At 34.4% G+C, this 27,719-nt stretch overlaps 1 protein-coding gene across 2 annotated transcripts; it reads right to left on the bottom strand.

The window, feature by feature from the left end:
- Positions 1-221: 221 nt before the first annotated feature.
- LOC143222164 (plasmanylethanolamine desaturase 1-like) lies at positions 222-19,049 on the bottom strand. 2 transcript variants are annotated; one of them, XM_076448242.1, is made up of 6 exons: positions 18,817-19,049; positions 16,739-16,916; positions 15,730-15,849; positions 14,105-14,196; positions 12,487-12,705; positions 222-4,641 (listed from the first exon to the last, which is right to left on the bottom strand). In XM_076448242.1, the coding sequence occupies exons 2-6, from the start codon at positions 16,908-16,910 to the stop codon at positions 4,384-4,386; spliced, it is 861 nt and encodes a 286-aa protein (XP_076304357.1). In that variant the 5' UTR covers positions 16,911-16,916; positions 18,817-19,049; the 3' UTR covers positions 222-4,383. The 2 variants fall into 2 exon arrangements, with proteins under 2 accessions (XP_076304357.1, XP_076304349.1); XM_076448234.1 differs by lacking the exon at positions 18,817-19,049 and adding an exon at positions 18,088-18,186.
- Between the last annotated feature and the right edge of the window lie 8,670 nt (positions 19,050-27,719).

The following is a 27,719-nucleotide window of genomic DNA, read 5'->3' as shown; positions in this document are numbered from 1 at the left end:
TTCTATCACAGTTTTGCTTTTACTAAGCAAATCTACTGTTAGAAATAATTTGATTTGTTGAAGATTATGGACATCCATGTGATACTTGTGTACTGGGATACTGTTATTGTCCTGACCTCTACAATGAACTCATATAAATGGAATTGAACTGTATGAACGAGAGGAAATGCTTAAGAGTTTGCTAAAGTTTCTTGTATACAAAATTAAATCTTAAAACAAAATCACAGTAAACCAACACACAAAATCATTATTGAATATTATTTCCCTACACAAAATATGGGATACAAGAACACATACATTCAAATAAACTTTTTGTGGTATAAATGTACTCCAATGGTTACTAACTGTAAAACCAACAAAAATAATTTTATGGACTTTACAATATTAATTGTAAAGATAACTTTTGGAAAAACGATTTACAAATGGTATGAATTTAATTGGTGCAAAAGTCATGTACATTACCATAATGAATTTTTCCAAGCTATGACTGTGCACCCATTTGCAATGTTCACTGTTGATGCTGAAACAACCCTATCCTATCTACACCTTTTTGAAAGGTTAATATTTCGCCTGAAATATGACTTAAAATTTTGTTAAGTTCTAAAACTTTTGTAAAAAACACACTATTCACCAACCCTTACATGGTCTCAAAGCTTAGAACCAAGAATACTCAGGTGGAAATTTGTCCAGCGCAAATTCCAGAGCTTAATCTAATGCTGTAAATAAAAGTTCCTAAATAATATTCTCACCAGTAAGTCTTGGTTTGCTCACGTACTGAAGATGCTGAAAGCTAACACATACTGGTCAAAAAAACACTGTGAACTTTAACACATTATCTATACAACAGCTACTAGGAACAATCTTAAAATATAAAGACAACAACAACTGTCACTCTGAGTTTTGTTCACCGATATAATTGTACTATTCATATTTTTCACAAGTTCAAAGCTTATTCAGTCATCAAAAATGAAGACACTTGAATTAAGTTACACAATAATTATCAAAACCTGTCCTTGAGTTATAAATGATAATTTGTTAACTTTTCCTATACAGTTATGTTACTGCTGGCTAAAGGCTGATGGAGTATTTCAATTGCAAAACATGGGTTAATAGGTAGAAAACTATATGTCAAATTTCCACTGTGAAAGTAACATACAACAGTGTAGCTATTACCTGCAATATCCATTTCGTTATTGGGGGATATCGATCAGGATATCTTTGGAAGAGGATTCATACAACAGATGGTTATTGTAAGATAAGTGAACACTTGCTTGTGTTTTAGCACCCATCACCCAAAGTTGACGAGCTCAATCAACATAATTTTAGGTAACTGGAAACTGCCCGACAGCATATGTGGGATATTCTGCTTGGGTATTGTAGATTTTTAAATTTAAAGACACAATTATTAGTTAAACAAGTCAATCATTATCTTCCACAGAGCTGGCTGTGCAGTTATGTCATGACTTCTTCAGATGTTTAATAAAAGAAGAAAGGTGTTATATAAAGCTGTTCCCAACACAAGGTTTGCTTCCTAAACACACATTTTCATAGTTAAAAATAATAATAATCAGCACAAACGTTAAAACTTACACAGATATAAAAAACACAGAAGCTTAGCTGTTACATATAACTACCTGTTTAATAAAGCAGTTCCTAATTCTAGTCTTGAATTTTTCATATAATATTAAATTACACAGATTAGGGCTTACTCTAACCTTTTATACATTAGTATAGAAATATTATTTTTGTATACCTTTCACTTAGTTATTCAACAAGGGTTAAACACTGAACAAACTCTCTAGAAGTGCTTCAACAAACTTAAAGATAATGAAATAAGAACTCACTTAAGCTTACGAAAATTCACTTCTAAAGTTGCTTGGTGCTTTCTTAGAATTTGTTTATTCTCAAAATTCTAACTAACCCATAATAAATACTAGTTAAAAATAACACAACATCAGAAGTCTAGTTCTGAATAACACAATAAACGTCTGTTTTGTAATTATACAAAATTAGTTTACTGGCATGGCCAAGCGTGTTAAGGCGTGCGACTCGTAATCTGAGGGTCGCAGGTTCACATCCCCATTGCACCAAACATGCTCACCCTGCCAGCTGTGGGGGTGTTCTAATGTGATGGTCAATCCCACTATTCATTGGTAAAAGAGTTGGTGGTTGGTGGTGATGACTAGCTGCCTTCCCTCTCGTCTTACACTGTTAACTTAGGGACGGCTAGCACAGATAGCCCTCGAGTAACTTTGTGCGAAAAGGCAAAACAAACAAACAAGTTTACCCTCATGTTTTCTTTAACAGCTGAACAATTAACCAAAAACAGTTTTTTTATACATTGTTTTTGTTGTTATTAATGAAAACTTAGATTTTTATGAACCCTATAAACCATAATTAACACACTTAAGACTATCTTTCAATGTAATAACATTAATTATTGACCACTACAAGAAACAAAGGTTCTACAGATCCATGTACAAAAAGAACAGATATTAATAAATGATTTTTAATGCATCAAAGTTAGACCCTGAGATGTCAAAGATTAGTAGCAGTACGTTATAAAACATTTTATTTCAATTATGATAAATACCGATCATGTGTCAGGAAACACTTCCGAATTATAATTACAAAATTAAAACTACATTATTACAAACTTTCATATTGCACATTATCAGAAAGTTATTTCAATTTTCTTACAGCTTTTAGCTGTTCACTGTGTTGGTAAAATATCATGTCTGAACTTTATATAATGCATACTAGCACTAAGCTATCAGAAACTATGTTTTTATCTTGTCACTTCAGTAGCACACCAACTTATCATTTGGTACGAACAATAGAGAAAAAATTATTTATGTTATCCACTAAATAATTCTATTGTACATGACAGAAATCACCCAATTTTCCAAAAAAAACAATAATTTTGTTCAGTATTCATTCTTCAATGTTGCCACCAGAAAAATTATGTGGAGATTCCCAAAAGAACATTCAAGACTCGTTTTTTTTCTAGCAATAGTATACTGGTGAAAATAGACTAACAAAAGAAAGTCACAGCAAGTTTGTAGAAATGCCTTACAAGTTACTTGTAAACATTCACAGAAAGTACTGATTTATCTTCAGTTCAGCATTTCTCTGGGCCACTCTGTATGTGCAACAATGATCCAATAACCATAATGACTTATTAAATAAGATCAAATCAGGCCTCACAGCAGACTGCTGAAAAAATATAAAGTTACCTCTTCCTAAAAATAGAGAGCAAACTGGTTTCACAAACTATAATATAGCAAAATACATACATCTTATAGCTGACACATAATAAAAGAAAATTTCTAGGCTCTTCTGTTAAAGTCCTCAATAATAAATCCATTACTTTGCAGGTAATGACAGAGATTCTATCAGGCAAGTTCTGATAATGAAATTCAAATTATCCCTCTCTCAATCACACACAAATTATGTGGAAGTGTTACATTTCCACAGAACTGTAGGTAACAATATTAACACTAACATTAAACACTTTGTAGCTGTTTCATTTTTAGCACAGAACTACAATATGGGTGATCTGCACACCATGTCTACCATGACAAATCGAATCTAAGTTTTAGAGTTATAAATAGCAACAGTATGTAGAAAAGTGAACAACGTTTTGACCTTCTTTGGTCATTGTCAGGTTCACAAGGAAAGAAAGAAATAACTGACCGATAGCTGACCACACGTTTGAAGGTGGCTGTGTAATTGAGTGTAGGAATGTAGAGGCGTGCTTAGATGTTGCATTATATTTATTAGAATGAGGTCAAAACGTTCGCTCCTTTACTCGTGCTTTCTCTACCCATACCAGCCGTTTTTACATATACATGTCATTCAATTTGTTAACTTTATAAATCATAACAGAAACAAAAATTATATAAAATCAGAGTGGTTTGTTTGTAGTGAAGTACAATGGATTATCTGTGCTCTAATCACGACAGGAATCAAAAAACTGGTTTATGGCACTGCAAGTCTGCAGACATGCCACTGAGAGCCAGATCAGGGTGGATGGCCATTCTAAACTAACTATTACAAAAAGTGAAGAACAAATAATTAATCTTTTCCTGAACTACTTTTACAAAAGGTGCTTTTAATACCAATTAAAATATAAAATTTGTAATTGCACACACAACACCAAAGTCTACCACCAATATACATTGTTTTTTTGCCCCAATCTATTCCTGATCTTCTGTTTTTTATTTTAATATCAAAACGGGGCAATATAAAGATGCGTTACATACAAAATTTTGTATTCCATTACAGAGTTTTGTTCCATAATAAAGATGCGTTACATACAAAACTTTGTATTCCATTACAGAGATTTGTTCCTTCTGCACTGACCTAGGTCCCACTTTTCATTCAGATTTTTTGAGCCCATCTCATGTCATCCATTCTGGGTTTGCAGCCAGTCACAGCTTCAATTATTTTCTCACAAGTTTCCCAAAAGTGCAGTTTCTCGAGGGGATAATTTAACCAGCCAGTTGTGATGCAGAAATAGGTCTCATGAGGTGCCACGTGGTGGATACGGTGGTGACGCTGAGGGAGAACAACGTAGAAAGTTTGGAGCAGGGTCACCCAACGTGGAAGTCCAAAATAAGTGTGGGACCACTTGTGAATCTGAAAGAACATTTGTGGATGTTTCAGAAATAATTTAGAACAAAGTGTGTTTTTTTTTTGGTGGCAGTGGTGGTGGGGGGGTCACACATTCCTGCTATGCCAGCAAAAACAATTTTTTAAAATAAATTACATAGCAGTGGTGTAAGAGTTAGACTTCAACCTTTCTTCAACTAAAAATGAATTTCGGTATCAAGTAATCTTAACTCTGAGATACTGTGTTTCCATATTGAGTTTGCATTCTTGATATCAACAAAACATAAAACTCAAAATGTTTTAATTTTTTCTTTATATGTTTTAGAGTATGTGTCACTTACCCATAATTCTCCACTTACCCATTTTTCACGTGACTTGTGTTGCTTTCGTACTATAATTTAAATTTGAATCAATGTTGCAGTGATGATGAAAACTTGGTTATGGGTGAAAATATATTAAAGATATGCACCTGTTTGGAATTCATTTTAATTTTACATGTATAAAACTCAAATGAGATAGTTTTACTTCTGAGATTCTTTACAGTTGGTGTCTGTGACTTGTTGCAGGTAACTTTCAACAATAAACAAACAGCACACATTTCACATGTTTCAAAATATTATACTACAAAAATTCAAACATATCTACAAATGTTTGTTACACTATTGGTTATCACAGTTCTATCCAGAGCTCTAAGTAATTCTTTTTTTGTTTAACTTCAGACAGGTTAGTTCAGTTATATCGGAACACAATTTAACAAATAAATTATTTTCCCTGGTCTGTTATGTAATGGATTCACTAATGTGTATTTATTTTAATATCAATGTTTGTTTCATTTTAATATATATTTAGAAAAGAATGTACTGTATATTGTTAAATATGTATTGTGTAAGTCCTGCCTGCTCTCTAAATTTGTAGAAGATTCTTGAGAGTAAGAATCAACAATATGTGTTTTACAGAAGCACTAGCATATCTTCGAATATTTTTGAACCAACTGAACTTTTCCTAAAGATGATAAATTGACAAGCCAAATAGTTTAAGGATACTGTTTGGTCGCTAAGTCAGTATACTGTAAGCTTCAGAAGCTATACTTTTGTGCCATGTGCTTATTAATAAAAAAACTACAAAAATTTAACCAGGAATGTTTAAAGATTTTGAACATTACAAATTTCAGTGAAGTAACTTTGGATGCTATTATTTCTAGAAGGACATTAGATATTGTTGCTGTGAAAAACAAACTTGAGTGAAGAATAGAGTTAGCTAGAATTTCCATCAAGTGAAGTGTAAACAACATAAAAGCAGTTTGGACCTCATGAACCATCAATAAAATATTCACTTCCAGACCATACAGAAGAGTCAGTACTGTTTGTAAGTTTGTAAAACTTTTGTATAAAAATCATTACTTGTAATAACTGCTATTATCAATTGTATTGTGGTTTATATATTAAAATATATTTGTGTTAAGAAGAGAAATTATGTGTATCAATTTTGTTGGCAAATATCAAACATTTTAAACACATATTGATATTCAATTGACTTTCAAATTCAATTTCAAATTTTTGGCTATGTGAAATTGTAATGCATAACATAAGTAACAATAACTTAGAGACTGGTCCAGGGTAAATTACAACATGTAACAGTTATTGCAATACAAACTGTGATAATTTTACTTTAAAATAATCACTATAACTGTTTGTTACCAGTTTTAATCCAGACCTTTATATAATTGTCTATTTTTTGTTAAAATTCACACAGATTGGTTCAATTACTTTAGAATGCAACTGACAAGACAAATTATTCTTCTACACTCTGTTATTACAATACAATCTGTGATAATTTCACTAATCAAAAACTGCTGCTATATGATCTTTATGGCTAAATTTACAAACACGCATCTTTATAGCTTGCCCAAGGCTCAGAACATTTCACAGACTACAAAATATTATGATGCAATAATACTCATAACAGACAAAAACTTAGAAGGTTCTAGTTACATGATACAACAATGTGACAGTCGCCAATCCATAACTATTGAACTATATAACATATGATTCGTAAACAGTTACATAAACAAACCTGCAATAGACTGTAAAATAATTTAATTTAACATTCACACTTTTCTTCAACCATCTAAGTCATAACATCTGCATTAAACCTAAATAGTTGTATATATATAACTCAAAGTAAGAACTGGTAAAAAAAATCCAGAAGAAAGTACCAAACTCGAATTTCTATTGCAGGAAGATGATAAAAAGATAGCTAAGACGAGTAGGAGTGGATCCAGAACACAAAAAACTTACTGGATTCAAGGGCAAATGAGTGGAGTGGATCAGAATTATGGGAAATCTGGATCTGAAGGACATTCGGACATAGAGCTTTCTTCTTGTACTCTTTGCTCTTAAAATTCAGACAAAAGGTAGTAATAATGATAAACTGTGTCTGTGGAACCAACGATGGGATATGAAAGGTGGATAAATAAGGAGAAATACAGTACCACATTCTGCTCATGCAGTAGAAGATTCTTAGGGAGAACAGCCCAGTCATATATTATGGGTGAACATACTCCAGGACTTGAAGCTCCTCCAAAAAAGATCAGTGAGTCACACAATCAGTGAAATTAGTAGGTTCATATGGAGACTCAAGAAGTCCAAAGGATGGACTCAGTAATACATTTACAAATATAACAAGAACATATTAAAATCACAAATGATCTCCATCCTGGCTGGAGCTGAGACATCTGGTGATAACAGGTGTGTCATCTCTAATATCTTTAGTGTCGTGCAAGGACATACATAGTGTTGGGAAGGGTTCTCACTAATGTATCATTAACCACCAGAGAATATACTCTGTCTACTTCTAAATAACAACACCTTCTCATGAAGGACCAAAACTGAAGGTGGGTGGGAAGTAGGTAAGAACAAACAGAGTTATAAGTAAACACAAGAGTCCTGACTGGACGAAGCCATATCAATATAGTCTTCCTTTATAAAGTAACTGTATCTAATTCAATGCATCGCTTTTAAATCTGTTTCAAAATTATAATCAAAGATACCCTTGATATGGTTAACAACAGGTGTTGGACAAAACTTACATACCATGGATTACTTTTAGCCTGATGAATAACACTGGCAGCAAACAAAATCTAAAAGCTAAAGAAAGAACAAAACTGAAGAACAACATTCAGACCTAAAAAGAGTTCTCTGAAGGTTACCAAGACTGGGAATCCAGACTAATGACCAAGTGACAAAACTTATGACATGTAACCTAAAGTTGACACTAAGATGTTCTGAAACATTATGATAAACATGACAGATCAGAGACAAAAGCCTATTCATTAACGTGGGCGGAACGTGACCAGTGGAGTGATATCCATCATAAAATATAAACCACCTATGTAAAGAACATTGCCATGTGGTACAGGATGGGTCCCCATAAGGGTTTTATTAAGGAAGACAGAAAATGAAGAAACACACAAAATCACATTGTCATTCTTGTAACCTACAGAATGCACAGCTATAGGAAATTAAAAGTACAAATCTAACGTGAAAAAGTACAGATACGAATCCATAAAGTACATGTTATAATGTCACTCAAACATTAGTTGTCAGTGTCATTCGTAACCATTGCTCCATACTGCTACATCAGTGATGTGAGCTTAAAAGTGTCCAGAAATACTGTGAGAGTTGATGTATTATTGTTGCTATGTTCATCTTTAGATATATCTGCTAGTCAATACTGAAACACAAAGATCGTGCATATTAGCTGTCACAGTATTATAAATATTAAAGCATATATGAAGATGCAGATTTCATAATACATGACTACAAGATTGACAGCTACTGAGATTCTCAGCTTTTGTAATGGCATATTATGAATACACAAATATCATACTCAATTTTATATATGACTTTTGTTCTTTTCATATATTGTTCAAATATTATGGTAGTGCAGGTATGTACTTAGTACTAAAGTACAGACCATTTTCTTTAATAAACGGCTGATTTTTGGTTAGAACTGGTACGATACCCATGACATACACATTTCAAAAATCTTCACATTGACTTGCTTGGAGATACTGTGGCACTGAAACTATGAAAGCAATACTTACTGTTTTCTTTAATAGTAATTTATTGTTCATTAAATTTTAGGACTAAAAATGGACCTTATGGGGGCCAATCTTTTTACAGGATGTAACATAAAAATTCATGCATATCAGTTGGACAAACCATTTTGTTTGTGTGGATGAAGAGAAATTCATCATAAGATACAAACAACTTACGTAGATCCCTAAAAGTGATATAGTTCATGCAACATATAAATGAACTGTCTTGACAAAACACAGAAAATGTTCTTCAAAATGACAATCTAGGGGCAGTTTGGATAGATGACAAAATATGAGAAAAAAAGGTACTGACCACTTCCCACAATCCAAAACTGGTAAGAAGGTTCTATTTGGATAAAAGTACACAGCTCACTCACAAAACTAGTATGAGAAATATGAAAAACAGGTGATTTCTGTTGCACCTGAAGATTGCAGCCCTGTAGCCTGCAACAGAAGTCATAATCCTGAAGTCATTAGATGTAAACGGAGGTCATCTGTTAGAAAAGAAACAATATTCTGGATTACAAAGGCACTAACTCCAAAAATTAAACCAATGGAATTGGTATTCTATCATAGAAGAGGGTTTACCAGAATGGAAAAATAATTAAGCTACCTGAGTATAGAAGCTTCCTTCTCTAACAAAGTATTACAAAAAGCCAACCATGAACTCATTGACAACATACTTTACTGAGGAGGATGTTCCAATAAGTTATTAAATAGTATCTCTCTGAAAGAGACAGCAGAAGAGTGGAAATCACAGTAGAACAGGCCAACATGGCACAATGAGGACTCAATAATTGGACCTACTGATCATGGCCAATACCTTAAGATGATGATGAAGGGTGAGGTATTCTTCCAAGTGGCCCGGCATGGCCAAGCTCGTTAAGTCGTGCAACTCGTAATTTGAGGGTCGCGAGTTCACATCTGTGTCGCACCAAACATGCTCGCCCTCCCAGCCGTGGGGGCATTATAATGTGATGGTCATTCCCACTATTCATTGGTAAAAGAGTAGCCCAAGAGTTGGCAGTGGGTGGTGATAACTAGCTGCATTCCCTCTAGTCATACACTACTAAATTAGGGACGGCTAGCACAGATAGCCCTCGAGTAGCTTTGTGCGAAATTCCAAAACAGACAAATTCTTCCAAGACCAGCTTTGACAAGTCACTGCTGGATTCTCATGTGAAAGCCAGTAAATGATTTACCACTGCTGCAAATTCATCAAATACAAGAAACCCAAATCAAAAGCACCCAATGAAATGCTGAAGAGTATACGGTCCATCTGTTGTCAGTTGTGAGATAAAGTTCCACCCTGCTTGTTAATTTACAACAATCAAATTGTATCTCAGTACTAAAGTACAGCAGTATTGTAATAAGTGCAGCAATTACTGAAATGCATGTTCATCTGCCCAAAGCTCCACTAGAATTATGTAAGAACAAGATGTCTGAGAAGACCTAAGATCCAAGAAATATTCTAAAAACACACCACTCCAGTCCTGAAAATTGGCACCCATTAAAAGGTTCAGATCTCAAGGATAGGGAAGTAAAGGTGACCAACAAAGATAAACTCACAAATAAGACATACCAGGAGGTAATCAATGGTAGCAGGTAAAAAAAATCTAAGAGGCAAGAGGTCTGAAAATAGACTGCACTGAAAATCAAAGTCTGAGTGAACGTGTCTCACATAGGTTAACCCATGGAAGCTACTTCAGAAGGAGAAATTATCTTTCCTAACCAGAGAAACAGTATGTACACCAAATATTCTAGGGATTGCAAAACCAAAGCTGAGATGACGAGTCCCTTGACGATTCTTAATCCAAAATTCCAGATGTGTTAGATACTGTGTAAGCAGAAGAACAGAAAAACATTTAAGCTGCCTGAAAAAAAAAAGGCCAGCTTTCTAACACAAAGGACCACATAACAACCACGAACCTGTAGAAAACAAATTTCATTGTGAAAGACACACCAAAAGAAGAAACAGAGTAGGGTCTCTATGATACAAGTAACAGAACAGTGAAGCCAACAAATGGATGAAAACCAAAACTAGAGACAGCTGAGAATACTCCAATCATCAATTTAATACTGAAAAGGAATACTGACTAATGACTACGTGTCAAAAACCAGCCAATGCTTTCACTAAATGTGTGAAAATAGAGGGAGCTGAAGCCAGTTCCTAATAGGGTAAACCAGTCCTTCATATTAAAAGTGAAACAAATGGTGCAATATGAGTGAACCAGATCATTAAAATGTCTCTTTCATCATCCAAAAACCTTGATGAAGGAACTTTAAATAGGTTTTCTTAGTTTCTGTATTGCAAGGAGGACTGTCTATATAACAACTCAGATGGAAATATTTTACCATCAATCTATGACTTACTGTTTACTTTGGCACTATAAAATTAATAAAACCTTCAGGAAAGAGGATGTATCTGAACAAAGTAAACAAATTAAGATTCCCTATCAAGCACAATCACAATGTATCTTCAAATACATGTTGTTAGCCACACTATTAGAATTCCGACTAATAAAAGATTGGACTAATTTTTTACAACAACACTAGCTTAGATTCTAATTTTGAAAGGTTCATATCTGATTATGGTCTATTTACTAAGAAGTACAGTGTGTTGCTGATTCAAAGATTTTAATTTTATCCCAAAGATGTTCAAGTTGATTTTTGAAAAAAACTGATTACGGTAGTCGTGGAAGATAGAGATGAAGTAATTGTGGTAGTTAGTGAAGATACCTCAAGCAGCTGTTATGCTCTTTAAACAATTTTAGGAACAAACAAGTATAGTGCTATGTTAAACTATCATCTTGGAAGACCTCTAACCCATCAGAGTGGAAAGGTAGCAGCACCATGAAATAAACAAGCTCAGTATAAAGGGTTCAAATACATGCTGGATATTATTCATTCTTCTGTAGTAAGACTGCTCTATTGGAACAACACAAACAAAACCATGTGTCCATTTTCTTTCATATTTTATTCACATAACTGAATAATACAACACCTAACTCTTCAGAGGATAATGTTACAAATTTTGGGTCACTGAATGTCCACGGAATATGCTCACACCATCACAAAACTCACACTTACTCTCTGAATTTGATGCAAGAAGCAACAAAACTGGATGTTGGTTGTCATACTAGTATTTGTGTTTTGGTTGTAAACAGTCAATTTTTGGCCACTGTTAAAGTAATTTAAAAACCGAGACAGTCAAATATCTATTAAACTTGCCTAATGATCTCTTTCCTCGGCCAGTCATCAGCGTTTCCTGACCACAGTCTTTCCTAACCTGAGAATTCTTTTTTGATTAACATTGCTGATATACTTTGAGAGCAAATGAGCACCCACTATCATGACCTCTTGAAGGACAAAAAGGTGACTTCTCCTTTTCAACAGTGTTAAATCATAAGGGCTAGTAGCTGAGTGTCAAGGATAAGGCAAATAAACTGACCCAACCAGTGAAATAAAACATTATTTCCAAAACATAGCTCTTAAATTGTGAAATAAACAATAAATAACACCTAACTGTTAATTATTGTAAGGAAATCTATCACACAATAATGTTTACTTTCACACATTTTTCAAAATAACTACTGCTCTTCAGTTCTAAATGGAATGCAATCTCACGGCTTTCCTTGTAAAACAACTCTATCTTCTTAACAAAAGAAAAGTCAGAATGTTAATGTATGAATATAATAGAATGTATATTAAACTGGTACTGGTCTAGGTATTTTATAAATAAAACAAAACACAAGACTGTACCTTAAACTTACCTGGTTGGTCAAAGCAATAAATAAAGCTAGTAGAAATAGGTAGCAGTTCCAGTTGTAGAGTTCTTGAATTTTGTCAACTGGATAAGAAAAGAACTGATAGCTCATATATGTCAGAGAAGGTATTGTAACCATAAAGTTGTCTCCATTAGTTTCAATAAAGTCGTGACGAGTTATTGACGTTGGATCAATGTGGTGCTCTCTGAAAGGTCTGATAAATGCCTGAAACATGATCAAATTCAGTATCTTCATTGTGCACGTGATTTTTGTGTGTTTTATTCTAATATGTAAGTTTAGCTTGTTTAAAACTTTAAACTATTGTTTTAATGGTTTTTAGGTAACATAAGCCAAAAATAACTGATTGGATTAGCCAGTAACATATTCTATATGGAATTTATGAAATTTACATAAAGAAACCACAAAAACACTACACATTATTTTTGAAAATTACAAATGAACCTATTTTTCACTACAGGTGTTCTGAAAAATTAAAGAGTTTTAAGATGACCTACATCAGGAGAAAAGGAGAAACATATTTTCTTTCTTTCTTTGTTGAGTTTCACATAAAGCCACTCAAGAGTTATCTATCTGGCTGTCCCTGATTTTGAAGTTATAGATTGGAGGGAAGACAACTATTCAACACCACTGACCATCAGCTTATGGGTTAACTTTTATTATTGAATAACAAGATTAACCATCATGTTATAATTTCCACACGGTTGTTGGGATTTGGTCCCACAACCCACTTACTGAAAATCAAGCACCTTGGCTATCAGGCCATGAAATATATGTAGAGCACAGTTTAAACAATGAAAGTTGGTAAGATATTGGAAAACCAACAGGTCTTTTAAATTATAAAAAACATCTTCAGTTAACATGTTTTTATAACAATACAAAGAACAGATCAACATGCTGACAACATAGTTTAACCTGTTGACTGCCAAGTATTTCAGCTGCTACAATACAATTCTAATGCTTCTTCATTTTGTAAATTTTTCGTGACGCCATTTTGGATCGAAAGTGAAACACTTTGTAAGTAGGTAAAATACATGTATGGTGCTGACATCTAGCGTTGAAGTTAGGTATTATTGAGAATGAATTAACTCGTCCGTGGCACTGTGTTACCGATCAGCTTGGACGAGTTATCTCGTCTACGGTACTGAACAGGTTAATGACATCACACAAGTCAACATGCATTTACTCAGCACTGGAGGAAATGAAACCACATTCAGTAAAAGCAGTGCTGCTTTAACTTTAATGTAATGTTGAATTTTATTACCTTCAAAGAGTCTCAATGAAATAAATGAGAGATATTACGAATGTTTTTTTGTGCACTAAAAAGAAACTAAAAACTGAAAAAAATATCAAATACGATCAAAGTTGTTCTCCGTGGCCAACAAATAGTTTATCAAACAACTACTACGACAATTTACAAAATACTTTCCTCAACCAAACAAAACTGATTGTGGCTTTTTTTTATTGTGTTAAAAAAGGAAAACCAAATCTTTGGTCACATGGGGTCATCATCTGGTGGAGTTCATAACTTCTGCTGAAGGTAATTCCATCACTTGTAATTAAAACAAATGACAAAATAACTTAAGTTATATATTCAAACACATACCTTTCCAATTACTGGAAGCTGCACAGATCCCCAGGTATCAGCTGCCCAGTGTACTAGTCCACTCAAGAAATCTGCAGTTATGATACCACTCACTGTAAACAAAACTATTAAGAGTCACATATTTGGTAGCATATGGAACAATGAAACATGAATATATTTTTAATTTTTGTTTAATATATTATTTCTTTATAATAATATAGACGATTTGATGATTTAGATTTTAAACACAGGTCACAGTTCTCAGCATTATTAAGCACATCACAGTTCTCAGCATTCTTAAACACGCGTCACAGTTGCCAGCATTCTTAAACACGCGTCACAGTTGTCAGCATTAAACACGCATCACAGTTGTCAGCATTATTAAACACGCGTCACAGTTGCCAGCATTATTAAACACGCATCACAGTTCACAGCATTCTTAAACACCCGTCACAGTTGCCAGCATTGTTAAACACGCATCACAGTTCACAGCATTCTTAAACACCCGTCACAGTTGTCAGCATTGTTAAACACGCGTCACAGTTGTCAGCATTATTAAACACGCGTCACAGTTGCCAGCATTATTAAACACGCGTCACAGTTGCCAGCATTATTAAACACGCGTCACAGTTGCCAGCATTATTAAACACGCGTCACAGTTGCCAGCATTATTAAACACGCGTCACAGTTGCCAGCATTATTAAACACGCATCACAGTTGCCAGCATTATTAAACACGCGTCACAGTTGTCAGCATTATTAAACACGCGTCACAGTTGTCAGCATTATTAAACACGCATCACAGTTGTCAGGTTATTAAACACGCATCACAGTTGCAGCATTATTAAACACACGTCACTGTTGTCAGCATTATTATACACGTCACAGTTCTCAGCATTTTATTAAACACGCGTCACAGTTGTCAGCATTATTAAACATGCGTCACAGTTGTCAGCATTATTAAACACACATCACAGTTCTCAGCATTATTAAGTGTACCAAGGCTCAGAAATCTAAATTACACAACATAAAAAAACAAATTAATTCCATCATCAAACGCACTTTTCAACTGTGTCGATAACAGCAGACGAATTTAACATTTGAGCCATCTGTGACCAATATACTAGAAAATTAATATTTAGTTAAAAATATTTCATGAGATGAATAATTAATTCAAGATACAGTAATGGCAACTTATACATGACACAAGGTTTTATTTAATTATTACAATGTTTTGACCAATAGCATCACAATGTTTTTATTAATGTAACTGCTACATGATTGTAACCATAATTATTCAAATAAGAACTTGTATACCGTAAAAGTTTTCATATTGAATTGAATATTGGACAATTATTGATTTCATTTCTTACAATAGCAATATGTTTTTAGAACACATTATTGTAGATTATATCAATCTATTTTGGATTTTGAAAAAGAAAAAAAAAAAAGAAAGAGCACCATAGCCAAGTTCCACATCAGCTGTTTAAATAAACATGTTAAAATTTTCCAAAGCAATTTTTATTCAAATGTATTTTTTTTCCAAAGTAAGCCACATTTTTTTCTTTTTTAAATACATTTACTTACTTATTTTCAAATGAATGTAACAGATTTTACAGAAGCTATGAAGGGATGTCACATACTTACAAGCAGCTATCAAGACATAGCTCCATTTACTTGGTTGAAAATAGTAGAGCAGATAAGAGAAGTTTATAATAATCAACAACACACAACTCACAACTGAAATTATTTCCTGGAGTCTTTTTCCTGAAAAGAGTCGATCATCAAACAATGAAAATCTTTCAACTGAGATATATTTTTACAACATTTTTAACTACAATAAAGTTTATCAGTCACCGAAATTAACAGATAATTATTTTAACATTCTTTGACAGGTTATTTAGACAGAGTATTCATGACTAAACTAAGTTAAAATGGACAGCAGTTGCATGTTATAGTGTGTTTTTCTTTTAGCAAAGCCACAAAGGCTATCTGCTCAGCCCACCGAGGGGAATCGAACCCCTGATTTTAGCGTTGTAAATTCGGAGACATACTTTTGTACTAGCGAGGGGCTGCATGTTATAGAAACACAAGAATCATTAAACTCAATAAAACCTTCACTCATTAGCTCAATTAAAGGGGAGGGACCTGTGATTACCATTGGTTGAATCTACAGGAAGTCTTTCCACCAATCAGAAACAAGGATAAATCAACCAATCATATCATGCTCTCCACTATCCATCAGAATGCTATAAAGACCAATTACACCACTACACACATTGACCAGAAAAACAGAGGAAGATATCTGGGAAATCACTTATAGAAAGACCTTCAAGATATTATTTATATGCAGTTCTTTAGAGAATCATTATACATATACAGGTTATTGGAAAAGCATTTATACACTTACATATTATTCCTACAACAACCCTCAGCAAACAACTATACAAGAATCTTTGGAAAGTACTCTGAACATGAATCCAATCCACATCATTTGTGGAAAATGTTTTTATAATTCCATTTGCAGGATGGATAGAAAGAATGAAAATATCTGTGCTACATCTGAGAAAACTGAAGTTAGTTTACACAAAAAATTAATTATTTAGAGACCAAATTTTTCAAAATCCCCAAAATATAAACATTACAAAATAGCAACCTTTAGTGTAATAGCTAGCAAGTTCTTTAGCTCCTGCATGGTTTGGTCCCCACCTGGGAATTACACTACTCTCCTGAAGCGTATCAGAATTACTGTTTGGGTCATCTTCTGGCATTGAGTTTTCCCAGATCTGTTTCTCGGACTTCACAGGCTGTATTAATTTACAGTTCATAGTGTACTGAAAGAGTTGAAATTAACATATAAATTAATAATTAAACATACATTTGAAATATATTCTAGGTTTAAACATTGACCAAAAAAATTCTTACTTCTTAGTACAGCTTTAAACCAAAACTTCCATTCACTAATGAACCCAATGTATAAGCAAGTTTGTTTATAACACCACAACCATAGTGACAAAATCAGTATTTAAGTCCACATAATGTAGCTCTACATGCTGTCATTTTAAACACGAGACTTTGCACCTAATGGAAAGACATTTTAATTTTATGACATATTTTACTTTAATTTTAACAAGCAGGTTGAAGATAACACTGCTGTAATAAAACTAACTTACTCGTATATAGAATATTGGTTAGGGTTAAGTTAGGGTGTGGTACAATGTTATTCCAATCAACCAGCAACACTAAACTTTGCATATTGGTTAGGGTTAAGTTAGGGTGTGGTGCAATGTTATTCCAATCAACTGGTAACACTAAACTTTGCATATTGGTTAGGGTTAAGTTAGGGTGTGGTACAATGTTATTCCAATCAACTGGTAACACTCAACTTTGCCACCTAAAAGTTTGCTCAGTTTTCATTACTGTGAAGGTTACAATGACAACCATGATATAATCTGTCATTAATAATCTAATTACAAGAATATTAGAGAAGTGCAAATAATGCATTTACATAGAATCCACCCTATCACAAAAAACTGTAGAAAAATTCATGCCTTTCTATGTGACCTCAGATTGACCAACATTAGCAATGGCCATGTCATCTCCCTTCCTACTTCCTTGTTTAGCCACTGATTCTATAAGTGTCAGCAAACTGTTAATGATAGTTTAGATATAATGTACTGAAGTCTATAGTACCCAACATGGCTTACAGATCTATCTACTGTATGCAAAACATTTCTTTATAGCCCAATTATTAATATATATATATAGTTATACATCCTAATTTCAGTTTTTACACACTGTAAACTTTAAAGCTCCAATAAACATCCCTGTGTTTTCACTGACTGCTGATTTTAAAGCTTTCACCAAAGTTATTAGGATATCAATCAACTTTCATACCTACTTTGTATCTTTATATAAGTTTGGGATTTTAAAGGTTTTATATATGATTAATCACAATGTTCAAAAGTGTGTAATATTATACTGATTTTGTGATCATACACCTACTTTTTTTGTTTTGTTTTGATTCTTTCTAACATATTCTTGTGTTAAATGGTAGTGTAAAGTTTGAAGTTGCGTTGTTTGAAACATTCCAGGCCTGGTATTTTCAAACTGCAACCATATTGTTCAATACTTCTGAAATTTCTTATAAATACATTTTACAGAATTCATATATTAACATTTTGAACATAGAATAAAAATGTTTTACAAAGAATCTCTGTGTGCACATAGTTAATGATGGACACCACTGTTAAAGTAAGAAACAGTGAAAACGTTTAGTAACATATTCACACCAGAAACAGTAGCAAAACAACTTTCAAATTTTGATCACGTGTATTTTTCAAATCAGTAGAGAAAATATTTATAATCACGTTAATACATAAAAACTCAGAATATTACAGTCAATACACTAAAAAATACAAAACCAAAACACTAAGATCCAAGACAAATACTATTAATATCCTGTACTAATTAAATGTATTGCAATAAGACATCCATAGCACGTAATTTCAACTTTATCTCCTCAGTCATACTTAGTTTTAGGCCTAAACCCGTATACATGTTTCATATTCTTGCTCGCTTTAGGTGAGAGTTAAACAACATTTTATATAATTATATAATGTTATAAAACATTGGATTCTTAAACAAGATATATATAAACATGTATGTAAAATAAAGACTTCTCAAATAAATCCACATGTTCAGTAACAGTACTTTCGTTAACATTTCAAGTACCTTTCTGTCAGCAAAATGGCTTTAAATCGATTTATTCTGATGTAATGTTATATCGTGATAACAAACCCAACCGTTGGTAAAACGTACTATCGTATTATTGGAATTTCATGGCCAAGCGTGTTCAATTGGACTCGGCATTTTTATAAATAAAATAATTCAAAAGTGTCTACCTAACGAAGAAATGCACTACAAAGTTGGTATCCAAAGTGAGGTTATTTAGAAAAAAATAAAAAATAAATCTGTCTAAATTTCGAGATAACAATTTGATTACAAAACGAAATCCACACCTTGCTAGAGATAATGAAACTATAACAAAAGAAACAGGCCAAGAAGAAAGAGAGAGAGAATAAAAAGAAGACTGAAGTATTCAGAAAATAAATCAATAAATGAAAAAAATCAAACCATTCACACTTCTTTCTGTATCTGCCAAAGAATTCCAACTTTAAATAGTATTTATTACAAAATATGAAATAGAGGAACCCACTGCTATACACATGTAATTGTATGATCTACCTGGATCACATGGCCCGGCATGGCCAAGCGCGTTAAGGCGTGCGACTCGTAATCTGAGGGTCGCCGGTTCGCATCCGCATCGCGCCAAACATGCTCGCCCTCCCAGCCGTGGGGGCGTTATAATGTGACGATCAATCCCACTATTCGTTGATAAAAGAGTTGGCGGTGGGTGGTGATGACTAGCTGCCTTCCCCTCCAGTCTTACACTGCTAAATTAGGGACGGCTAGCACAGATAGCCCTCGAGTAGCTTTGTGCGAAATTCCAAAACAAACAAAAAAATACCTGGATCACTCTAGCTGTGTCAAAATCAGGGGTTCGATTCCCCTCGGTGAGTGGAGCAGATAGCCCGATGTGGCTTTGCTATAAGAAAAACACACTAGCTGTGTCAAATTTAGCTATAGTTCAACGACAATACCCAATTTAGAAGACAATGGCTATAATGAAAAACTACCATGAAGTGTATATGAGTCTTAGCCGTAAGTAATTTCCAGAGTGGAAAGGTGGATTATTGAACAACAAGATATACATGTCAAGACTAGAAATAAACGGCCTTATAACACCAATATGTTGATTTTTATTTAATTATACACTCAACATTTCGATTTAGAGTTTCTTCAGAAGCGTTTACTAAACACAAAACTGCAACTGCCCAGTTAAAGGGCTAATTTTAATAACTTTAATTTAACTTCCGTATGAGAGTCGTAACAATTAACTAAGCCGTATCTAAAAGGTTTGGTGCGACACACCTGAAATAAATATCTGATTTGTTTGTTTGTTTGTGAATTTCGTACAAAGCTACTCGAGGGCTATCTGTGCTAACCGTACCTAATTTAGCAGTGTAAGACTAAAGGGAAGACAACTAGTCATCACCACCCACCGCCAACTCTTGAGCTACTCTTTTACCAACGAATAGTGGGATTGGCCGTCACATTGTAACGCCCCCACGGCTGAAAGGATGAGCATGTTTGGCGCGACGGGGATGCGAATCCGCGACCCTCAGATTACGAGTCGCACGCCTTAACACGCTTGGCCATACTGGGCCAGCTTCAAAGGAAAACCCATCATTTGTGGGTCATTTATGATTTAGATCAATCAGGCCTAATGCCCGATAACTTCTTTAGCACAACTTCTCAAACTTGCCAATTTGTCATCTGGGTGAATAAAATGTTTATATGTATTGAAGTTACGAATTTTAATTTTACAAGACATAATTTTAAAATTATGGTTTGTATTATAACATAAATTTAAAAAGTATCGACATTTGTGGGCACTTGTTGGTGAAGTATCCAAACACCAAAATCAAATGTAATTCCCAAATTATTCATTTATATTCACTGGATAGCCCGGCATGGCCAAGTGTGTTAAGGCGTTCGACTAGTAATCCGAGGGTCGAAGGTTCGAATCCTGGTCGCACCAAACATAATCGCTCTTTCAGCCGTGGGGGCGTTATAATGTACGGTCAATCCTACTATTCGCTGGTAAAAGAGTAGCCCAAGAGTTGGCGGTGCGTGGTGATGACTAACTGCCTTCCCTCTAGTCTTACACTGCTAAATTAGGAACGGCTAGCTCAGATAGCCATCGAGTAACTTTGCGCGAAATTCAAAACAAACAAACAAACATATTCACTGGAAAGTTCTGTGAACTACCAAAACTATCAAGTGTCGTTGCATTAAAGGTGAAATACGTAGAATTCAACTCTTGACACATTTACGTTGCTGTGTTGTTGCTGTACAAATAACAAGTGCAAAATATTACCTTCGTCAAATACAGGGCCTGATATATAAAGAAACCATGTTTGTTTTTGATGACCAACATAGCCCAGTGCCAATGACATCAGCATAAACTTGAATTGAAAGGCAATAATGAAAATTGTAATAATAATTTAGGTGGTCTATTTACGTTATTAACAACTGTCAGTTTTGTTGGGTAATGAAATGTTAACAATTTACGATAAGTCAACTTGTTTACTGTATGTTTTAATGAATGACGTGTCCTCTGATAATGTTGATGAGTTAATATACCCAATATACATCGGAAATGCGTCAAGAAATCGCAAAATTATTCAGTATTAAACCTAAAAATTACGAGTTTAGTTACGAATGATGAAACAAAATTTCTATTTTATAGTCTAATAAATACCAAAATATATAATGTTACTTGTACATAATCTGATGACGCAGTGATAAGTTGTGAAATGCTGAATCAGTGGAATTTTCAACCAGTAAATTTCACGTGATTCACTTAAGTCCCCTGGTGGAAATTTATCGTACTTACAATGTTAAAATCAGGGGTTCTATTTTTCGTGGTGTTCGAAGCTCAAAGTACACTGTAAAGTTTTCTCTAAAAAAACATTAGAGGAGCATTTTATAGAATTTAATGTACTTAAATGCTAAACAAATGCCTGAAAACTTTGTAAATAGTGAGCTTAACAATTCCCACTCGATTCTGCCCTAAAGGTTACAACTACTAATAATTAGAATTTCACAATGTAAATAATAATAATAATATTAAGTTACGAAAATTATGCAGAAAACATGCACAGTTAATACATTAATTACTGCTTTAAAGTGCAGTACAACAAATAGCATTTCGATAAAAAGGCTTTCAACCTGCCATAAATATATAAAAGCAACACTTATAAATTGAGAACATGCTTAAAAAGCTATAATTTGTTATTCTTGCATTTGAAGCACCATCATAATTCAGGTCTTGTGTGGACCTGAGAGGGTCAGATGTATTTTTGCCTCTTCCTACATCCTTGACTGTTGTTTTAGTTTAAGGTTTTTAATGTGTTTATTTTATTTTAAGTTTATCTTGTCCTTTTCAGGAGCTAGTCCATGAATGTTAACATATGATTGATGTAGGTGAAGTTCTGAAAGGGGCCCGGCATGGCCAAGTGTGTTAAGGCGTTCGACTCGTAATCCGAGGGTTGCGGGTTCGAATCCCGGTCGCACCAAACATGCTCGCCCTTTCAGCCGTGGGCGCGTTATAATGCATGTGACGGTCAATCCCACTGTTCGTTGGTAAAAGAGTAGCTCAAGAGTTAGAGGTGGGTGGTGATGACCAGCTGCCTTTCCTCTTGTCTTACACTGCTAAATTAGGGATGGCTAGCACAGATAGCTTTGAGCGAAATAAAAAAACAACAACAAAGTTCAGATATGATATGTGGAAGAACAGGTATTGGGTGTTGTTTAATTATTCCTATTAAAAGTGTGAACCCGTTTATGTTATTTTGGGAATTTTTGTACTATTGTTCGTCAGTGCTTTAAATGTGTTACAGTTTAAAATGCCCGGAAGATAGTCTTACTAACGTGAAATTGGGGTGATGCAGTTTCAGTTGAGAAAAACTGAATACTATTCCAAAAATAATGTTAACTACTTCTTTGTGCTATATAGCATTTTGTTGAATTTGAACATGCTCGCGCATGTACAAAAATTAAATAACGTGTCATAAAGTTAAGCAGTTTAACACTATTTACTGTCAATATGTGAGAATATTTTAAAAAATACTGAATAGAAGTCTAAATGGTTTATAATGTCATTGGTAAGACCTCATTTGGAGTGTTACATTCAGTCTTAGGCTCCTTACCTCAGAAGGGACATTGACTGTTTTTGTTTTTGAATTTCGCGCAAAGCTACTCGAAGGCTATCTGCGCTAGCCGTCCCTAATTTAGCAATGCAAGACTAGAGGAAAGGCAGCTAGTCATCACCACCAACCGCTAACTCTTGGGTTACTCTTTTACCAACGAATAGTGGAATTGATCATAACATTATAACGCCCTCACGGCTGAAAGGGCGAGCGTGCTTAGTGCGACGAGGATTCGAGCCCGCGACCCTCGGATTACGAGTCGAACGCCTTAACCTACCTGGCCATGCCGAGCCTCGGGGACACTGAATTGTTGGAAAGGGTTCAGAGGATGGCTGACTAAGATGGAAAGAGTTCAGAGGATGGCTAACTCAGATGACACCTATGATGTAATGGTTGTCATTAGGGGATAGATTAAGATCCCTGAACATTTTCTCTGGATAATTAAAGGGAATCTGACTAAAGTGTTTAAAATTGTCAAATGGACTGATAATTTTGAAGCATTATCTTTACCATATTTATTGGTGATAATGATAAAACTGATTTATGGTTGAACTGGATTGATAAAATTCGGAAGATTCGTGTCACTTACGATATCCAAGGAATGTTATATGTTTAATTATTTCTTGCATTGGTGTTTTCTGAGGCGTGAGGCAAGGCTGTGTGTTTCCACATGATTTGTTTAATTCAATGAGAAAACCTTGAGGGAAACCGAGAATTTGCCAGGACCGATCATTGGTGGACAGGACTTAAACAAATTGCATTATGCTGAGTACTTAGTTTCAATAGCAGATTTAGTAGAGAGGATGTAAAAAAATTGTAGATAAAGTTGTTAATCTAAACGAAAAGTTTAAATATTAACTGCAGAAAAAGAGATTGTTTGGTAATTACAAAGAAGATCCTTCTTGCATGTGTTATCCAAGTGGATAAGGAACAAATAAAACAGGTCAAGAAATTCAAACCTGGGAAGTTGGATAACATTAGATGGTAAATGTGATCATTAAATGAAATGAAGACGTGGGATGGGAAAGGATGGATTTTTGAAAATGAAAAAGATAACAACAACGAGTGAAATTTACAGAAGAAAGAAGTTAAGAGTCTGGGATTGTTATGTTATGTTAAATCACATATGCATCAGAATGTTGTACAATATTGCCAAGTGTAGAAAAGATAATTGAAGCAACTGAGTTATGGTTCTTAAGGCGCGTCTTGAAGGTTTGTTGTGCAAGTCACACCTCAATGGAAAACGCTCCGTCAATCGCAGATTTCAGGAGAAAACTGTTTATTAACATCAGGAAAAGACAGTTCGAGTTTCTCGGATACGTTTTGAGAGATAATTAAACTGAAAGCCTGATTCTAATTGGAAACATTTAAAAAAGGACGAAGCTAGGAAGGCAGATAAATATTTCGCTTACAGAAGATTATTTGTATGGTTTAACACCAGGTGGCGCATATAAAAGACTGGGAAGGCTTGCCCCAAATTATCTGTCCATCACAGGGAACTATTCTCTCCCATTAAAAAAAATATATATATCATATACAATATGACATATGGAGAGACAGAAAGATCGAAAGAAGTTTATTTATATTGTCCTGTGTGTTTTAATAAGAACACTTTAATATTGTTCAGATACAACTGGGAAGGGATTATTATGTGCAAACTTTGTTAAAGATGGTTTGGAGTTAGAGTGCATTAAGTCTTTTTTCTAAATTCATATTAGTGTTACCTAGACCTACCATTCTCACCATTAAATACAAGACAAGAAAGAGATGATGTATCAATATTATGAATTCCCTTAACAGTGTTATACACATCATGAGTCAAAGAACTGATACCTTAAGTGAAGTGATGTGTTAACAATAAATACGGTTTCAGTGACACCAATAAGTTAAGTAAAAGAAAGACACCAAGTAAATGAAGGTGTTTACGATAAATTGTTTGTTTTGAATTTCGCGCAAAGCTACAGGAGGGCTATCTGCACTAGGTGTCCCTTATATAACAGTGTAAAACTAGAGTGAAGGCAGCTAGTAATCACCATCCATCGCCAACTCTTGAACTACTCTTTTACCAACGTATAGTGGAATTGACCGAAATATTATAACGCCCCCAGGGCTAAAACAGCGAGCCTGTTTGGTGCGACCGGGATTCGAACCCGCGACCTTCAGATTACGAGTCGAACGCCTTAACTACCTGGCCAAGTGACATATTCCGAACATCATTAGAAGTAGACACTTCTTAATGAGCTAAAATGGCTATTGCTCTTTCGTACGGTGGGTGGTGATGACTAGCGGCCTTCCCTCTAGTCTTACACTGCTAAATTAGGGACGGCTAGCGCAGATAGCCCTCGAGTAGCTTTGCGCGAAATTCAAACCAAACCAAAAAACCCATACTGAAGCATCTTTGCTAACACGTTTGTCTGTGTAGTTGCAATGCTACCATGTGGAAAATATATTTTCGATTTTGATTTAAAAGCGGTGTTTCACATATTGCAAAAAGTTTTTCGAATCATGATCCAAAATATATCAGCAATTGGTTACTTTTGGCAAATGTATCCAAGACAGATGAACTTTATGGTGTTTTAAAGATAACATGATATCACACCATTTTTAAAATTAATGACTATGACTAAACATACAACAGTTAACGGCAAGTATATTATAATGATCATGAAATAAATAACGTGATGGGTTAGCACGTGAATATCCTTGTGATGAGATGTCAGAACATGAACATAAAGATCAACCCAAAAATTGTTCCTTTTTTGTTTTGTTTTTGAATTTCGCGCAAAGCTACTCAAAGGCTATCTGCAATAGCCGTCCATAATTTAGCAGTGTAAAACTAAAGGGAAGGCAGTTAGTCATCACCATCCACCGCCAACTATTGGGCTACTCTTTTACTGACGAATAGTTGAATTGACCGTTACATTATAACGTCCACACAGCTGAAAGGGCGAACATGTTTGGTGTGAGGGGGATTCGAACCCACGACTCTCGGATTACGAGTCGAACGCCTTAAGCCGCCTGGCCATGCCGGGCCAAAATGGTTCCTCACCTCATTATGTAACTACAGATGTGTTCATGACATCAAGAACCTTCTCAGTTATTGAAAAATAACTAGCTTATAAAACTAACTAATTTGAGCTAAACACCTCTGATGGAGAAGACAAATGAATTTTCATATCTTGTTTCCTGGTACTGTATTATATTTTTATAACTATGAAGAAGTGTACACAGTGATAAATGTTGGTTGCTACCATAATTTACAGGGCTAATAAAAGGGAAGCTTTTGCCCTATATTCTATTGAGTGCTGGGCAGTGGTATATTTGTTGTTGTTGTTTTTTTTAATTTCGCGCAAAAGTACACGAGGGCTATCTGTCTCTAATTTAGCAGTGTAAGACTAGAGGAAAGGTAGCTAGTCATCACCGCTCACCGCCAACTCTTGGACTATTCTTTTACCAACGAATAGTGGGATTGACCGTTACATTATAATGCCCCCACGGCTGAAAGAGCGAGCATGTTTAGTGTGACGGGGATTCGAACTCGCGACCCTCAGATTACGAATCGAGCGCCGTAACTACCTGGCCAAGTGATATATTCCGAACATTATTAGAAGTAGACACTACTTAATGAGCTAAAATGGCTATTGCTCTTTCGTGTATACATAAAGGAACTTGTTACCTAAATTTATTTTACGAGAAATCAGCAAAAGTTAATAAATAGAATAAAAGGAAAGCCTGATGACGTTTCTGATCCCGAGTCCTGGCCTAGCCCTTGACGCTCTTCACTGTAAAAATTATCAAATTTAGCCTAAAATGTAGGAAACAAGAACTTGGAAAGTCAAACACGAACATCTTAAGAACCAGAAAACAAAATGATTGAGAGGTGGAAGTATGCATGTTTTTGTTTTGTAAAGATAAATATCTGAATGTGTCCCCTCAGAGACACAGCGGTATGTCAGCGCACTAGAAACACAGAGTCCGGGTTTCGATACTCGTAGTGGACGGAGCACAAATAACTCATTGTGTAGTTCTGTGTTTAACTTCAAAACAATCATAGTTTCCGAACAATATCTAAAAGCAACAAGTTTGCATAGTAAGTGGAAAGTATTTTTAAACTGTAAAAGCTTTATTGGCATATCACACTCCCTTATGATCCATTTTCGTCTTTTATCCATTCATAGGCCATGGATAGAACGTTTGATAACTGGCAAATCATCTTGGCTGTATCTTTTGATTTAACAACAGGTAAGACTATTACACAGTGATCTCCTATCTTCAGTAATATTGAAACAAATTGGAATGAAACTTGAGGGAAAAATAACAGTACATTAGAAGCAGAGAATAAAACAGAAACGATTGTATACAACAAATAAAGAACAGGAAGATACTGTTAAATAATCCATCAAAAAAGTTAAACAGAATGAAATTTATTTTTTTCAGTTTCAATTAAAACTATCGAAATTGCCTGTATTAAGTAAATAACAACACAGTTGAAATGTTACACTTTTAAGGTTTCAAATATTTTCATTTATTATCAGTCTTTGTTTCTTTAAATTTATATAAAATTGTTAGAAAAGTTGTTTTTACTTAGCTTCTGAAGACTGTTCCTGTTTTGTTAAGTTTTTGTTAACTGTTTTGTTTTGTTACATTGGGCTATTTTTGTTATACCCATCACTGGCATCAAAACTTAATTTTTAGCACTATAAACCCACAAAGTTTCTGCTAATTTATGTGGATCACCTATTACCGAAGCATAGAAATGGACTGACAGATAATGCAACAGTTTCCATTTAAGAGGTGGAT

This window comes from Tachypleus tridentatus, chromosome 1 (genome assembly GCF_004210375.1).
Source record: "Tachypleus tridentatus isolate NWPU-2018 chromosome 1, ASM421037v1, whole genome shotgun sequence".
NCBI lineage: Eukaryota > Metazoa > Arthropoda > Merostomata > Xiphosura > Limulidae > Tachypleus > Tachypleus tridentatus.
Note: the sequence above shows the minus strand (reverse complement) of the source record. Positions and strands in the feature narration are given on the sequence as shown.